Source organism: Patella vulgata, chromosome 9 (assembly GCF_932274485.2).
Source record: "Patella vulgata chromosome 9, xgPatVulg1.2, whole genome shotgun sequence".
Lineage (NCBI taxonomy): Eukaryota > Metazoa > Mollusca > Gastropoda > Patellidae > Patella > Patella vulgata.
The window spans coordinates 8118963-8137143 of NC_065887.2; the positions used below are offsets into that span (position 1 = coordinate 8118963).

Sequence of the window (18181 nt, forward strand, 5' to 3'; positions counted from 1 at the left end):
TATTTAAACTCCCTCCGATCAGCGGTTTTAACTACCATTTTTATAAGCGAGTGAAATGTATTTGAGCAAATAAAATGAATTTCAAGAGATGTCGCAGATTATTTTGGTAAAATGTGATTTATTGTAATATTTATTGTAGGTGTATGAATACATTCTTCTAGTTAAAAAAATCCAAATAGTTCCTCTTCTTCTTCTACACCTAGCCTGACATCTTCTATATACAGCCATGTTGACTGAACAATTAATCAGGGGAAAATGTTCGTCACATTGGTAAATAAATCAATTTGAAAGCAAATAACTTCAATATGTCATGAGGCATTTAAACAAATACCGAGGGTTGCTTTTAACGACTATCTTCAGCTTTTTGTCGCAGTTTCAACCCAATTATCTCGGCCTTCTCGGTCACGACGCTTTTTAATCATTTGATTAGTCGAGTCGGGTTTCAACAGACGACAAAATGTAAAAAGAAGGATTTTGTTGTGATGGTAGGTCTGGTGGCTTGGGTTTATGAACTTGTGTATGTTAAAAAAAAATAGGCGAATCGTTTTTACTTTTTTTTTCTCAGAAGACTCCGACATGGTTCTGCAATCTTTACTTTTTGATACGCATATTGACAAAATACACCCCAAACGCTTGTCAAGTTGACATTGTACTGTTTCATCGTTTCATCTTTTGATCGTCGGCAAGACATTGCCATCTTTGATGTAGCATTGTTATGGATGTTTTGGGTGGTCCGGTACTTGTAGGCTATGTAATACGCTAGACAAAGTTCAACCTTCCTCACCACATATACGCACCACCCTACCTGATATGCATTCGTGCAAATCCCCCCCCCCCACCGCCCGCCTCCCTATACGAAGCCTCCTCAGACCACCCGATACTGACACATAGAAACTGTGTATGCATTCGTGCATATCACCCCATCCACATTACCGCCCCATCCCCCAACCCACCAAAAAATCTGATGAAAGACCACAGTACAGACAATGGCTTAGATATTGAGTAGATTAGACAACGCCCGCCATATCTGCGTTAAACGCGAGAGTGCCGAAGGAACGACTGGCAATCGAAACTTCGTTCACAATCGAGAATATAAACTGTGGGCGAAATTTCCATCGGACAATTCTGGCTATTTCTTGTCAAACACGGTTAACTTCGCTCAGAATAAAGTAATCTGACTGAAATTTCAACATATTCATTTTTCATTACCTATTTAGAACTAGTATACCAAGAATGGTCGGGTATTTCGCTATATCTCGCATAATGCTTCTGGGAGTCACGGTGGCTAAGTGAGTAAGACGCTGGCTGGCTAGCCTGGAGGTCGCGGGTTCGATCCCGGTGTTGGTCGAGAAAGTTCATGGGGATTTTTTAGCGTGGTTTTCCCTTGTCAAGGGTGCAGGAAAGAGGGACTGACAAGGACAGCTGTCTAGTTGTTCGGCCCCGTGTACACATTGGTGTGCACGTAAAAGATCCCTTGGCAGTTCGACAACCCCATTTCCAATCTCATTAAAACATAGATCCTATTTCGTTTCGTTTTCGTAGTTCAAAGTTTCGTTTTACTTGTCTTTACCACACTAGGATCTGGAAGCGTTGTTATCATTGACGTGTTCTGAATGGTGTGAGAGATTAGCCAATGAAACGGTCTGTTACGGCGAGCTTTAGGCCTGTTTTGCGCGGAACTGTGGGTAATCCACTAGTAACATCAATGTTGATTGGTTAATCAAATGTCTGACGTCATAGGGCCAAAAGCCGCTCGTATGACCTCTGACGCGACCTATCGCTACAACCGGTCAGATCTTCATGTAGTGTAGGCCATCAAAAGTATAAAACACGAAACGAAATATAGATCTGTATTTTAATCAGCTTGCCCCATTTCATGTAATCAGTATAATGTATGTTTAAAGGAGCTAAATCGCTAACATTTGGGACCTTGATACAACTGGGGCTGAAGCGCATTATGGTACACGATTCGTGTACCAATGGTAAAATGTTTATTTTGTCTTAAATATTGGATATCAAAAGACCATCTTTTTCCGGTAAGATCACAACATGAATGTTGATTTAATTTGACAAATAAATCGTGTTTTCAATGTTGAAGATTTTGGATCATATTGAGTTAGAGACTTAGCTACTTTAAATTATAATAATGGTTTTATTGTTTATATATCAGGATGTATATAATATTAATATAAGTATCGTGTGACAATAACTCGATGATATTTATATTGTTATGGCGGACTTTACGGAAACACTTGTATATATATATTAAACAATAGACTTGTGTACTTGTTGATATCCTCCAGCAAACGATCCATTTGACCTATAAGTACTAATTTAACAGAAAGAGTCATTAACGCTTTGGATTTGACTATATAGTTACATTGTGTAAGTTCATATTAGATTGTGTGGAAACTTTGAGACAAAATTGTCGAGCCATGGCGGACCAATCAACGTTTAAACTTAACATGTCCATTCACTTGATCTTTCCTATACGTTTGTTATTTATGGTTTATGTATCTTGTCCGCGCTTTTGTTTATCTGTGCGTGTTGGTTTCGATTCCCTGGTTGTACGTGACAAGGAGTAGGGTCGCCTGTCCAACCTCGTGGGTTTTCTCCGGGTCCTCCGGTTTCCTCCCACTGCTAAAGACCCCTACTCACAAGCGAATTATTGAAATAAAATTGAACCATATGTTAGTCCGGAAATGACCTAGTTTGTGTCGAGTGGATGTTAAACCCAATTTTCTCTCTCTCTCTCTGTTTATCTGTGGTGTGGTCCTCCCGCACTTACTAATATGAAATATAATAACCCGTGTCTTTCAGCGGTCCTCAAACTTTTTGTAACCAAGAAGACTGCAAACAGTGTCGTATATTTATATTCCAAAGGGGGTGGGTGGAGTGTCACAATCGTGCAACGCGTGCGTGGTCTGTCATTGAATCAGGTGGCGTGGTTTCGATTCCTTGCTTCTACGTGACCTTGATTAGAGTCGCATGCCCAATCTCGTGGGTTTTATCAGAGTTCGTCAGTTTCCTCCCACTGCTAAGAGTCCCTACTCACTAGCAAATTATTGCAATAAAATTGAACCATATGTTAGTCCCGAAATGACCTAGTTTGTGGGGGGACAGGACGTTAAACCCCATTTGTCTCTCTCTCTCTCTCTCTCTCTCTCTCTCTTATTCAACAATATTAGAAAGAATCTGGTTACAGCAGTCATGTCGGTATAGTATATTCTCTTCCCTTAATAACCAACCAATTAAAGATTTCACCCTCCGGCTATTTTCGCGGCATTCAAACTTTCTAACAATGGCGAATCAAATATTCATAACCTCTTTACTATAAATGTAACAGGCTACTAGATTCTGAAACGAAATGTAGAAATGACTTTCGTTCCGGGTACGATATCTTGCACAAAGGTTTTGCAGTTTCTTTTAATCTCATTTATTCGCGTAGTGTTTTAATATCTAAATTTGATTTTCCCTCAGGAATATACAACAAGCGACTAAATAAAATAATTACGCGACAGGCGCCATTTTTTGTTTGTATAAATTGTATTCTTTGGACAAATAATCCGGAAAACGAAATGAGGTTACCTCAATTACCGAATTTTAAATTTTTTTGTATTGCCTTGACAAATATGGCAGAAAGCGATGAACAGTTAGACGATTTCACGCTAACAACATTTCGTTATTCTCTGTACAAATATGACAGAATACAAAAAAAAATGGAAGAAGAAAAACTAAAGGAAAATCGAAGATTCGATGAAAAGAATAAGTTATTGTAAACATTATACACGTCTAGGAATATTTGACACATGATCGAATTCCTAGTTAGCGCTAACAGAGTTACTCATGAATTCAAAAATTGATTTATTTCCCTAAATTGTCCACGACTGAGACAGAGTTTCTACAGGACCCGTGGCATGACTTAGCTATATCCCAAGCCAGAACTACGTAACTTTAATTCAATTCTTTGTTTGTGTGTTTGTCGAGCCAACGGTTTTGGTTTCGTAGCTGGAGGGCAAAGGTCATATCCATTCAAATCGCCCTCGTAGACCTACGAGCTATATGTATAAGCTAAATAGGTTGGATTGACTTTTTCGAGTTAAGCGAGGGATCATTTTCGATTTTTCTACTGTATGAATTCAGACTTGATACGAGGATGCTTCGGGCACCTGCACGATACGAAACTAAATGTTATTGACCATTTATTACCGGGATTGAATTGTAGTGGGGAAATTTAGTTGATCGGTAAGGAAGATCAACAAAGTAATATTATCAGACTTGACGGCAAATATTTCCTTTTAATAGAAATTATTCACCGGTTTTATTCCCCTAACAGCAAGAAAGGTAGTTAATGTGGAAATGGTTTCCAAGAAAAAATAAAATAGTCGATTGCTTATTCAGTGATTTCTATATAGCATGGTCACAGATGATATAGAACCAGCTATTAGTCATCAGACAAGTACTTTGTTTACATGGAATTATTGAAAATATTAATTGATAGAGGGTTTTAAAAATTGTAATAACAATTTTAATTGGATGTATTTGTGTTTATTGCTGCGGAACTCGTGCTTCAGTCGGAGTATGCGTACTCGTTCTAAACATTTATACCACTTTCGCTTTATTTGAGAAGTAGGCCGTGTCTGTACTAAAATTTTCTGGCACAAATGTTTTCAGGTCAAATATTTTATTGTTTAAATACAAATTGTATTTTTATAAATTAAAGGCGGTTCGTGATATCCCTGTCTATACTGTTCCATTCCTTATTTTATTTTAATTCGGATTTTTTATGCTTTAAATTCCGATATTTTGAGGCTTTAAATTCCGATATTTTGAGGCTTTAAATTCCGATATTTTGAGGCTTTAAATTCAGATATTTTAAGGCTTTAAATTCAGAATGAGGTTTAAGTATGTGATTAAACATAACATGAACAGTTATAACCAGCCACCTATGGGGCATTGCATACATGGTCAGCGATATCACCTTGGTGGAAGCGGACGTAACCAAACCAATTACACACACGCGCTTCCGTTTCAAAACTGATATAAAATTAGGCAAAACCAAGAAAACAGTTTTTACACTGTTCACACATTTCATATAAAGTGACGTAAAAATAAGAAAGATGTTTTCACCCTGTTCCAGAAATAAACACCCGAATCAAACAGGTTTTCTTGATTTTAAGAAAGTTTTGTAAAATTTGAAAAATAAGAAAATAAGAGAATTATTTCAGCTTCAATTTACCAAACTGTTTACACACACATACAATAACAGACAGTCATGTGCTGGGTTTGTGCCAAATGATGCCCCGCCTTCTACAGTTATAACTGAGGCAATCCTAAAATCATAGCTGCCATTAAGTGGCAAGACGAGGGTGATATCGTGGGGTTTAAAGTCCGCGTCCACCAAGAAGGATATCGTGAGGTTTAAAGTCCGCGTCCACCGAGGGTGGTATCGCAGACCAATAAAATCGCCCCAGTCTTGGTTTATACGTGTAGTTTATACTGGTGAACGCCACAATACAATTTTTAAAGATGCATTATGTAAGAGCTAGATCTGCTTCATATAATTTAAAATACTGATGGTGAATAAAAATATAGAAATTTTAAAATGTTTAGCAGCTTTTGTATACAATTCGTTCATGTCTTTGTAAAGTTGTATAATTATGTCCATGTATGTATCCTGTGTTTGTTTCATGTATATTTCTATTATTTTATTTGTATATGCACATTACCTTGTAAGGTTTTTTTATGCAATAAAGTTTCTTCTTCTATGTTGTAGAAATTATTAATCATACTTTTATTCCCAGGACCAACCCCATAATCAACTTTCTCGACCACCGACTCGCTTATATATGGAGTGGGTTAGGCATCTGCCATGACTTCGTTAAACGTTAAAAAGGAAAATAGAGATTTCATCCACAATCGTAGCAATTGTACCAGACAATTGAGACTATTTAGGCTAGTTCTTGTAAAACCTTCAATTTTCTTAACTTCGCTCAACATATTCATTTTTTTTTGTTGTCATTATCTATTTTTGAACTATCATATCAAGAACGACTAGCTCTTTATCTAAATCCCGTGTCTCTATTTGCCCAGTTCGGATCACAACAGTAGGACGTTAAACCCCATTTTATTTTGTTTCATTTATCTAAATCTTACATAATGCATCTTTAATATATCCTGTTAATGTTTCGCTCAGAACAAATCGTATAGATAACAGTAGTTTTATATCACGTCTAAGTACTGCCTGTTTATTTATCCGGCGTGGTTCTCCCTTGTTAGGACAGCTGTCTAGTCATTCGGATGGAACGAAAAAAACAAGGTCCCGTAAAAGATCCCTTGGCAGTTGGAATTCGATATAAGAGTAGGTCATAGTGCCGCTGCCCGGGCGATATTTCCCTCATAGCACACTGTAGGGCGTATGCCCTTCTTCATTAGCCCAGTCGGAGCAGAACAATATGACGTTAAACCCCATTTCATATAAATTCTTTCCCCACTCCCCATCCCCGACCCTATCGCCTTTCCCCACTATCCATCACGTCCACCGGTTCCCACGGACCACTATACGCATCCTGTTCTGAGCAACCCAAGTCACTTTCTTAGTTCCAACATGATTCAGACATCTAATTACAGGAATTCTAGACATGCTTCCCCTTCGGATGGGCCGAAAATCCGAGGTGGCATATACACGTTGACCTGCACATTAAAGGACTTTCTTAAGTTAAACAATCAATCTGCCCCTGACTTCACAAAATATTCTCAGTTAAGAATTTACTCAAAATTGTTCGCCTTATTTTAACTAAAATATAGCCATCTATAAAACTTTTGTTGTTTTAATGTATCAAATACATCAATAAGAAACTATGTGAAAACTTTTGTGTTTCTGGATAAAAGATATTTCTCATAAACAGTGATTGAAAATTGAGTAAATTCTTAACGCAAGACTGAGAATGTTTTGTGAACTTTGGGTCAGAGTACATTTAGCATGGATTAAGTCAAGAAAAATTTAGATATTGTCTGTAAAATGCAAATGACGATCAATGAAAAGAGAGAAATTGGGTTTAACGTCCACTCGACACAAACTAGGTCTATTCGGGACTAACATATGGTTCAAATTACTTTCAATAATTTGCTTGCGCGTAGGGGTCTTTAGCAGTGGGAGGAAATCAGAGGACCCGGAGAAAACCCGCGAGGTTGGGCAGGCGACCCCACTCCCCGTCACGTACAACCGGGGAATCGAAACTACGCCAGCTGACTCAATGACAGACCTTATAATACAACGCACATGCGCTAACCATTCGGCCATCCAACACCGCGACGACCAGTGACTCTAAAATAATAAAACATTTTTTTTTTCATGAGAAACAATCCTCTTTCCATTCCAGGTTCAATAATTCAAGTAGACTCACCCCAGGGTTCGTTCGTAGAATAAAAAAATAAAAACAGAACAATTCATTTATGTTTCTAAAAATGCAGATATTATTAGCAAGCATTATGATACATAAATAAACATTAATGATTGGTTGACACCCGTTATTCATCGGATCACGTGACAGATACTCAGAAATCGATTTATTCTCTATAAATAATAATAAATTTCGTTTCGTTTTTATTTATGCGTCAGGATTTTAAAATTTGGTAATTTAGAAATATATCCGTTCTTTATGGCAAATATAATACATGGAAATATGATACTTTCACGTGTATGATTTATACACACTGTTTTCAAATTATCCGCAAATTTATTTCACATGCTATTATATTACCAGTTCACATGAACTGTGCTAAATGCAATAGTAAAAGTACAGGTGAAAATATGTTTAAAGTTCTTCAAAATATTTCATAAAGAATCAATAATTATTTCTGAGAAACCGACATGTAATGATTATGACAATAAACCCAATAGCCAATGAGATTTTACCATTTGAGTAAACAGCTCTGTATTACGTTTTTCTACTTTCGCATTTACACAAAATATACATTTGTATATCACAATAAAAATAATAGCAAGAATGGCAATTAATTTTAACAATTAATGAATATATTATACATGTATACAATTATAATGCGCGTGCATGTCACGTGCACTTATCACTGTGTATTATGAGCGATGTATTATATTCATATCATTATTTTGTAAATCTATACGAAACGTTAAACGTAATACAGAGCTGGGGATTTATTTGTTTCGTTTCGTATTATGAACGTTCCAACACGGCGGAAACAAACTAATTAATTCGTTGATGAATAAATGAAATAACAACTGTTTTAGAATAATGTTCATAATCCCATTATTATGAAATTAATTCAATTATGCCTCGTTCGTATTGAAAAATATGTTTTCGCCTGAAACAATTAATTCTACGAAAATCCTATGACAGAAAGTTTCTAATATAAATTATCAATTCTTATAAATCCACAAAAAAATATCTGGCACTAGAGGTCCAAAAGAATAAATATTTTGTCATATTTTTTTTTTATCCAAAACAGATTTTGTTTCTCACAGTTTTACAGAGTATTTTATCCAATCGTTTTTGGTACAAGAAAATTGTAGAATATTTCGTTGAGTACAGGAGTATACTATTCAGTGTTCGTTAGAATTTCGTTGATTTCGTTACGTATAATGTTCACATAACATATACAATGTTCACAATAAACACGCACGCGCACTTCACTAAACAATGTTTGGGTGATGTTACTATGGCATACATGATATTATACTGGATACTGCACAATTTTTAGAAACACGAATGGGGTACACGGGGTGCTCGGGGGGAGGGTCCAGGCACAGTGAGCTTGTCCAAAATACATTCCCATGTATTCCGAACAACGTTTATAATAATATTAATAATAATTATAATAATAATATTTATATTTTTACTAATTACACATTATTTACAAATATTTACACTTAATTAGTTTTCTTTTTAATCAATGATAAATTAATTAATCAATTGATTAATTAATTAAAACGTCCACCCATTTTAGTTGGGAATCGCGTTGCACTTTTCTTTTATATTATGACGTTCGCTTCATAAACATTTCACTTTATCACTTCATTGTGTTCCAACATTCCAAAATATATTTTTTGTTATTTCACAAAATAATTGTTCACAGTTCTCCCTGTTTCTTTCAATAAACACTAACTTGGTATTAATTATTGTTTTAATTATGCAAGTAAATTTTGTTTAGCGTTAAAATTCCGCACAAAACACAGTAAAAATAAAAACGGTTTTGTAATATTATTGAGCATTTTAGACCCAGTGTTGTAGTAGCGAAATGAGGTATGTAAATATCGCCATTGTTTTAAAACAGATATTTCTGGGTGTAGACAGTTACACACATTGTTCGAAATATATTCACTCAGTTCTCAAAAATAATTTATATAGTCTTAATAATATTTCTCTGCCTTAATTTACACGTGACTAAGAGGTTGGGGTTTGGTACCTTGGTAACTAGGGTTCGTGTATTTTGTCATTCTGTTCGGGTGACTATACGAATGCTTATTGCACATTTTCCCGTAAAAGAGTTTCCGCCATGAGTCCACGGTTTTCCCGGTCCAGATCCAAAATCCAGACGTAATTCCCACAACGAGGCACATGAAGTATTTTAACATGAAAACCGAATAGTCTGGTTTAGATTTGTTGGCCATGCATGGACAAGCGTGACTCTTTTCCCACCGATCTTTTAGATACTGTTCGTAGAAATAGCAGGATATCACAATAGTAGCAGGTACCGTATACAGTACCGAAAATACTCCAATACGAATCATCAGTCTTTCCAACTTATCGGTCTTTCCTCGGCCCTGTTGTTTGATCACGCTTCGAATCCTGAACAGAGAAACGAAGCCCGCGAGTAAAAACGACGTACCGATGATGAGATAGACAAACAGTGGTGCCAAAACGAAGCCTCGCATGTTCTGTATGTTTTGATTTCCCACGTAACACACTCCAGCGATGGGATCTCCGTCCACGGAGGACATGGCTAGCACGGCAATACTCTTCACTGAAGGTATGAGCCAAGCTGCCAGGTGAAAGTACTGTGAATAACTCGCTATAGCCTCTTGTCCCCATTTTAGTCCGGCTGCCAGGAACCATGTAAAAGACAGGATGACCCACCAGATGGAGCTAGCCATGCCGAAGAAATACACCAACAGGAAAACAACAGTACACAGAGCTGGTCCCGTCGTTTCGTATCGGATCATATCTCCGTCACATGCCACCTTCTCGTGGCCGACAATAAGTCGTATGATATATCCAACACTCACCATGAAGTAACAAGCACTGAGGAAGATAATCGGCCGTTCTGGGTATTTAAATCTCTGCATGTCCACGAAAAATGTCAGAACCGTCATGGCAGTGGAAATGCAACACAGGATCGACCACAATCCTATCCAAAACGTAGCGAACGTGCGTTCATCTTTTCCAAAATACGGACTGTAGCAATTAACGGCGCAGTTCGAAACTCCCCCAGTCTTCATGCGGTTGTAGTAGTTCTTGTCGCCTTCCTTTATGGGTACCAATGGAGCCAGGCAGGTGCATTCACATCCTGGGGCAGTGGGTCGGGTCGGCAGAGGAGGATTATTTGCTGTCGGAACGGAATCGACAGAATAAGGCGGATTTCCACCAGGAACGATCGGTTTAGTTTCCGGATGCGATGCCGGAGGAGGAGGGGTGTTGTGATCCGTCGTATTGACGTCCATACACAGATGATCCTTCTGTCCGTACTCCGGTAAATTCTCACAGTTCATCCGTTCCGGCCACGCGAAACCATATTGTCGCATCAGCGGTGCACACCCTGATTTAGCTCTCTCGCAAACGGACCGACAAGCGGGCAGATGCTTCTTGTAGTTGTTCATACAGATAGGAGCGTACATACTGCACAAGAAGAATTTTAAATCCGGCGAACACTGAATTTCCACCAACGGCCAAAACTGATGCACCTCGAGTCCGGCTTCTTCTTGCGTTTCATGATTAAACTGGTTAGGCATATAGGTGTAGTTGTACCCAATGCCCTTACACATGGGGATAGTTATTTCTAAACATTTTCTGGGTTGTTCGCTCTTCGCATAACACGTACTAAATAATAACATTAGAACAAAGGCCGACAAGAGAAGAGGGGGCCTAGATACACCGCCCCTCGCTTCCATTTTGTTATATTAACCTCTGTTCTCAATAAACTGCTATAAAAAGCTAACAAAAGGGACGAACACCTCAGCTAATAATTCATGTTATTTGACAAAACAGTCTACTGTTTTTCTTCGTATTACCAGCCTAGTACTTCTTCAATTCATATCGAATTTCGCTCAATAGATTCACTATACGCTTATTCTCTCGGTGGCTTGTTCTATGGTGGATGTTCGCTTCGATGAAATGTCGTATTAATCCAACTAAAACACCAAACAGCAGTCCAAGTCCACTTAATATATAGAACAAAAAAAATCCTTTTAAATGTTATCTGTAATATTATATATCGTAATAGGCCTGGCTAATATAAAACACGAACCTGGACCCACACACGGATCAGCATTGCACAGAACAGAACGTTATCAGTCTATAGAGTACACGGTAGACTGTACAATCCACTGTAACGGTTCCAATGTATCCGATATACACAACACATTAAACTACAGATATTCCACTCAATAGACCTAGTACCATACCACTCAGCTCACTAAATGAAGATGTCGAGTTTTACTTTCTGTCAATTTTACACATCTTCTTTGCTCTTATCTTAATTTCAAACCCTCCTTCCTATCGCCTTTCTGCTCGTGTCTGAACCTCGTTATCCAGTTGTCAAATGACGTCAGCTGTCAATCAATAGCACAGCGTCCAATAAAACCACTCGTCTTGAAAGCTGCGAGGATTAACTCCGCCCAACGTTTTAGTGTCGGTTGAAAGGATCTCTTTTAGTCGAAGGGAATCTGTAAAATAGAAGAAAGACTTTTATAAAACTGTGTATGGACATTAAAACGTGTTTATTTGTTCTGGGGAGTAAATAGAAGAACTGGGGAAGCTCTTTATACTGTCTAATGCAAGCAGCGGGGTCTTAAAACAGCGAGCTAGTTGAGAGTAGGCCCCACTGACACTGCATTAAAAGATAGTTAAAAGTAAAGAGGCGTCACAGAGGAACTGAAAGAATAATAATAATAGTAATACTACCAACTATTCGAGCTATTCATTGTCGATACAGCATGAGTAAAGGGGGCAACGCACATTTTCATCGATTTTAACAATAATATATACTATTACATGATACACGGATTATTTTATCGAAATTTATTTTATGTAATCATTGTGTATGAAAATTGTTTTTGTATATTTGATACTTGTGTTTATTGCTGCTTCTTGTTGTCTGTGATATTATATTCCCTGTAAAGCGCCAAACCAACCAACCTGACTGAATGAACACAGCTCTGGAAAATGATTATTATTTGTTAGAATATTATTAGGGCTACTATTAATCTTTATAAAATTGTTATTACAAATTTAAATTTATTATTATTATTTTTGAACAACAAAACAATGTATGGTAAAAAACGAAAATATCAACAACCTATTTACTTAAAAATGAATTTTAACAAATGATATTTTGCTAATTTACTAAACTAAAGATAGTTTAATATAAATATGTTGGGGTTTTTTTAAAATCAAATCTGAAATTCTTCACTCAACCTGTTAGTAGCAACGTTTCTTTTTAAGGTTCTGTTTAATTTGCTAGCTTTCAAAAATTCTTAAGAATAATATGATAAAAAAAATCAGCATTTTCTTATCTATCGCAGAAATGTGGATAATAAACAAATTAATAAAATCACCAGTTTCATTTTTAACCCAAACAATAGAGTTTCGGCCATTTTAACTTTAATTCGAATTAGGTCATGTACCTGTAAATGCTAAATAAAAACCGCAAAAAACCCCAATTGTACCTAAATTGATTGAAAATAATTATCCCACAATACAATGGCGGCACCCAAGAAACGAAACAGGAAGTGAGAGTTGTTTGTCGTGTTTTGTAATATAGTTATTGAAGTTTTCTACCTGTTTGTTTATTAGCAGGTATGTATATTTACCTGTATTAGAGGCAGGTATTGTGTCAAGGTTTAATAATGAACACCTTTATACTTCAGGTGTACTGTAGTCAACTAATGGTTTGTTTGATTTATAAAATAACACACACTTGTTACTTACTAATGAGGGAACACATAAAACCGTATTTACAGTAAAAGACACCATAAAAACCCTAAACCTTGTTTATCCTAAATCCCCACAGTAAAATTCTTAAACCTTACTTATCTTAAAAATTCATAAGCCTTACTTATCCTAAAATCTCACAGCAAAACCCATACATCTTACTTATCCTTAAAACTCCCAGTAAAATTCCTAAATCTTACTTTTTACTAAAGTCTCACAGTAAAATTCTTAAATCTTACTATTACCAAAACGCACAGTAAAATACCTAAAACGTACTTATCCTAAGAAAAAAACACATAAAATTCCTAAATATTAGTGATCCTTAAAACTCAGAGTAATATTCCTAAATTTTACTTATTGTAGAAACTTACAATAAAATTCCCAAATCTTATTTATCCTAAAAAAAAAGAAAACAATAATAAAATTCCTAAAACTTTCTAGAACTTGTTTATACAATAATAATTGAAGGGAAATCCAAAAACAAAATCATGTGCACAAAGGTAGAAAAAAACTGTTTGGGGTAGTCAATGTATAGGTTGCATATGTAGCCCCCCCCCCCCACACACACACACCCACACACCCATTTGTCTATTGACGTTGCGTCAAAATGAGCTATGGGACAAGAGACGAAAAAAGAATAAACAAATGTTAAAATATAGTTCCCAGTCTGATTACGTGCATGTATAATTCTCATATCAATTAATTAATAGACCAGAGTGTCCAGACAGAAGTAAGCCTCGAACAATTTTAACGCGGTCGTTTAACTATTTTTACGTAATGGTGACAGCTTCTTATCAAACCAAATAATACCTATCTTAGACGTTCTTTTCGTTAAGATGTTCCAATAAATTGATTCAAGAAATAAAATATTTGACCAATCTCCACGGCAGTAATGACCCAAGTCTGAATCAGACAAAGCTCCAGACATTTTTTTGTCCGATTCGGAACATATTCAATGTCAATGTATTATCTGTTTCTAAAGAAAAAAAAGAACTAAGTTATTGACCAATCGCTATGGCTAATGATCGTAGCCTCTTAATCGTCTTCACTTCTTATCTAACCAAATATGGTAATATCCGTTGAAAATGGTATCATCTTTGATCAAATATTAGATAAATTCACAAAATAATTTTCTCGACATAAAACCATTCTATGTACCAGACAGAAACACTAATGGCTGTTTTTACAGAGTAAATAGACCACTACATTCTTCTTCCGCTCATTTCAACACTTTACTTGAACAAGTTTTATCCAGCGACAGATTCTTCAATATCTAGATATACTCTATGTATATTTCAATGTCAGTTTTATTTTCTTCGACCACAATTTAAATCATATCATTGACGTAATTTTAACCGTAATTTGTAATAATTGACTAAAAGTAAGTAAATATATAAATTTTAACGATTATTAAAGTAACCAAATACTAGAACATGTTTAAATCCTTCCGCGGGATTAATTCACATAATTTGATAGTTCCCCTAGCATGGCTTACAATTTACAAGGGCCTAGAAAAACCTTCGAGATGTTGCAGGCCTGGGTCCTGTTTCACGAACTTTTAACTAAAGATAAAATCCAAATTTTAGTAGATACTTCAATTTTGATTGGCTAAGCACTAAATTCAACCCAATAGTATCCAATCAAATTACTAATATTTGGATTTTATCTTAGTTAAAATTTCGTGAAACAGGCCCCTGGTCTTCATTTGTTTGGGAGGTACTTGTGGGGTTGACATGGAAACGAAAACAAAGAGATCCGTCCATGTATACATTGACATTCTGCACACAGAGAGATCCATCTACTTCATTCTCCCAGAACAGATCTCTGCCCTAAATGGCCGCCATATTCCAAAATCAGAACACTATTTTGTAATGCGGTTATACCCCGTTTCACATCTGTCATACACACAAAGACTAAGTAAACTTTTTTTCAATTTTGTTAAATGGAAGCAGAATAAATACTCAGTATATTTTTTTAGTAAAATCGTCGATTTAGGACTTAAAATGTCGGTCAACTAGCTTAGTGTCTGTAGACAGACAGCCTAGGTTTAGTATGATACATTGATATACACAAGAGAAGAACGACTGATATTTGCAAATTGGAAAGTAACCGACACGCCGCTTTCCGTGCCAAATCCTAACCGCATAAATATAAACTACGGATGTATGGTGTTGACGAGACATTAAACCCCACCACATTCTGGCTTACAATGTCAGTGTTTTGTCTTTTAATTTTTTAGTTGGTTCTTGTTATGAGTGGTGCGGTCATCCCAAACCCGTTTCACCCCGGGGTGTTTCATCCAGGCTGTTTCATCCAAAATTTACATGAATCGTTTCATCCCAGAATATAGGGTCGTTTCATCCCATAATATAGAGTTGTTTCAACCCATAAATTAAACATTAAGTATTATATGATTTTGGAATAGTTTATCATCTAGAAATAACAATTACAGCACACCTTTTCATATTTATTCACCCTTTTTTCCGCTATGCCCATACAAATTGCCCGCTGGCTTAAAAATAAACACAGGTTGTTAAGGATCTGTTACTAACTATATTCTTGCCATACTGTGAAGATTTAAAATTTGTCAAGATTCTTAAAACTGTACTACCTTCTATGAATATTCATAAATTGGTAATTTTTTAAAATATCAGATTTTGTATTTAATCTTTTAACGGAGATTGGTAAAAACCTAAAGTCAAATATTCAAATCTCTCTACTAAACAAACAAACATATGTTGTTGTTTTTTTTTTCTGAAAATAGAATAAATCAAGCTTTCTTCCAGTTTTAATTCAAAAGTCATGTTAAATATTTCTTATCTTAAGATCAAGTCAGAGCACAAAATACAATAATCGCTTTATCGGTACAAACATCGAACTCAGAAATCTAGAAATCGATTGGATCGAAAACAACAAGATAATACAAAACATCCCAACAACTTCCAACTAAGCTTCTAAAAAAAAATGATATAAAGTTCAGGCAGTTCAGCTTAAATATATCTTATCTGATTTTTAAATGTAGTTTTTCCTGAAAGCTTTTTTTCCTCCCGAGTTACGATCGATTCTCTCATTTTAGTAATTACTGTGTGAACCGATTGTCAGATGACTATATGTAATCGTTATAGGATATATGTTCAGATGTAAAATTGATAAAATATTAAAGGCACAACAGTCCAGGGTCCTTATTCACGAAAACTTAAACTAAGATACAATCGAAATTTTAAGAAATACTGCAATTCGATTGGCTGACCAGTAAAATCAATTTGCATATATCCAATGAAGTTGCAGTATTTCTTAAAATTTCGGTTGTAACTTAGTTTAAGTTTTCGTGAATAAGGGCCCAGGTTGTTCACATCTATCTCAAAAATATAAAAACATGTTCAACATTTTAAAGGTGAAGTGTTGTTTTTATGTATTTATGCACAAATGAGTATAATAATAAAAAAAAAACGTCATAAAGAATAGGATGACTTGGCTGCGATATCAACCTCTTTGGAAGCGGGCGTTAAATACGTTTTGGACCAAAATTGGAGGGGGTGGGGTAGAAACAAAAAGAAGCAATAGTTGGATTATGTATGCCATTGTATGATTTTAAACTCTATATTTTTACCGTAAGATGCTGGCTTGCTAGCCTTGGGGTCAGGTGTTCGATCCCTGCATTGGCCGAGAAAGTTCATCCAGATTTTCCGGCGTGGTTCCCCCTCGTCAGTGATGCAGGACGGAGGGCCTGACAAGGACAGCTGTCTAGTCCTTCGGATGAGACGAAAAAAACGAGGTCCCGTGTATACATTGGAATGTACGTAAAAGATCCCTTGGCAGTTGGAATTCGATATAAGAGTAGGCGATAGTGCCGCTGCCCGGGCAAAATTTCCCTCATAGCACACTATATGGCGTTTGCCCGTCTTCATTAGTCCAGCATAGGAGAAGAACAGTAGGACGTTAAACCCCATTTCATTTCATTTCTCTGACATGTTGGGGCTTTAATGTTAGCACAGAATTCAATATGTGGGTTTTATTGATTATGATTTTATATTAATTGATTATTAAGTGGTGTGTATTTAGTAGAATTTTGATTGACGGCAACTAAAGGCCGGGTTTAAATCCGCTTCCACAAAAAAACCCACAAAAAACAAAGACATAGTGACATCTATAAATAAAATCACACATTCTAATTTTTTTAAAAGACCGTTAAATCTAATTAATTAAGTTAATTAACTTAATCCACGTGGTCATATTAAAGTTTTGCTCGAATCATATTGAGTAAACGTCGGTATCTATTTAGAGTAAAACTCAAAATTATTTCTTAAAATATTGTAGTTCACAAAAAAAGAGCGTTTCATTTAAAACGATAGTTTGCCAGCAAAAGAACTATACGCCCACAACAGTTAAATCGTCCGGGCAGCCAACAAGGGTTGTTGCATATTTTCTTTCTATTGTATTAGCCTGGTCGTAGTGGATGCCCACCGTATTAGCCGGGTCGTAGGACATGCTCCCAGGATTGTCCTCGTCGTAGGACATGCCCACCGTATTAGCCTGGTCGTAGGACATGTCCCCATGATTGTCCTGGTCGTAGGACATGCCCACCGTATTAGCCCGGTCGTAGGACATGCCCCCAGGATTGTCCTGGTCGTAAGACATGCCCACCGTATTAGTCCGGTTGTAGGGTATTCCCACAGCATTAGGCCACCTCAATTTGAATGTTTGTTCTTCGTGAACACCTATTAAAACATTTACTTCCATTTTAAGAACAAAAAATACTTAGTTGCTATTCTCAAAAGCTTTTTGTTCCAATTATTTAAGTTTTTAATTTTACACAAAACAACGTTTATGAGACTTGAATAACTGTCTATTTATTAAAAACTCGGAAGAACTAAAGATTGAATTAGTTGAACCTTAACCTTGCCTCTGATCCAAGATATCGACAATAATAAATTGTTGCCTCGTTCTTTTATAGTTTCGTGGCTTTAATTCAACGCAAATTTAAATAACATTTC

General features: G+C 36.2%; 1 protein-coding gene across 2 annotated transcripts in view; it reads right to left on the reverse strand.

Moving 5' to 3' along the window:
* Positions 1–7463: 7463 nt before the first annotated feature.
* Positions 7464–18181, reverse strand: part of LOC126831689 (frizzled-5) — an 87455-nt gene continuing 76737 nt past the window's right edge. For both annotated transcript variants that reach the window (XM_050562343.2, XM_050562342.2), the window contains exon 4: positions 7464–11920. In XM_050562343.2, the coding sequence (XP_050418300.1) occupies positions 9413–11146 (1734 nt within the window). In that variant the 5' untranslated portion in view covers positions 11147–11920 and the 3' untranslated portion in view covers positions 7464–9412. The remainder of the gene's footprint in view (positions 11921–18181) is intronic.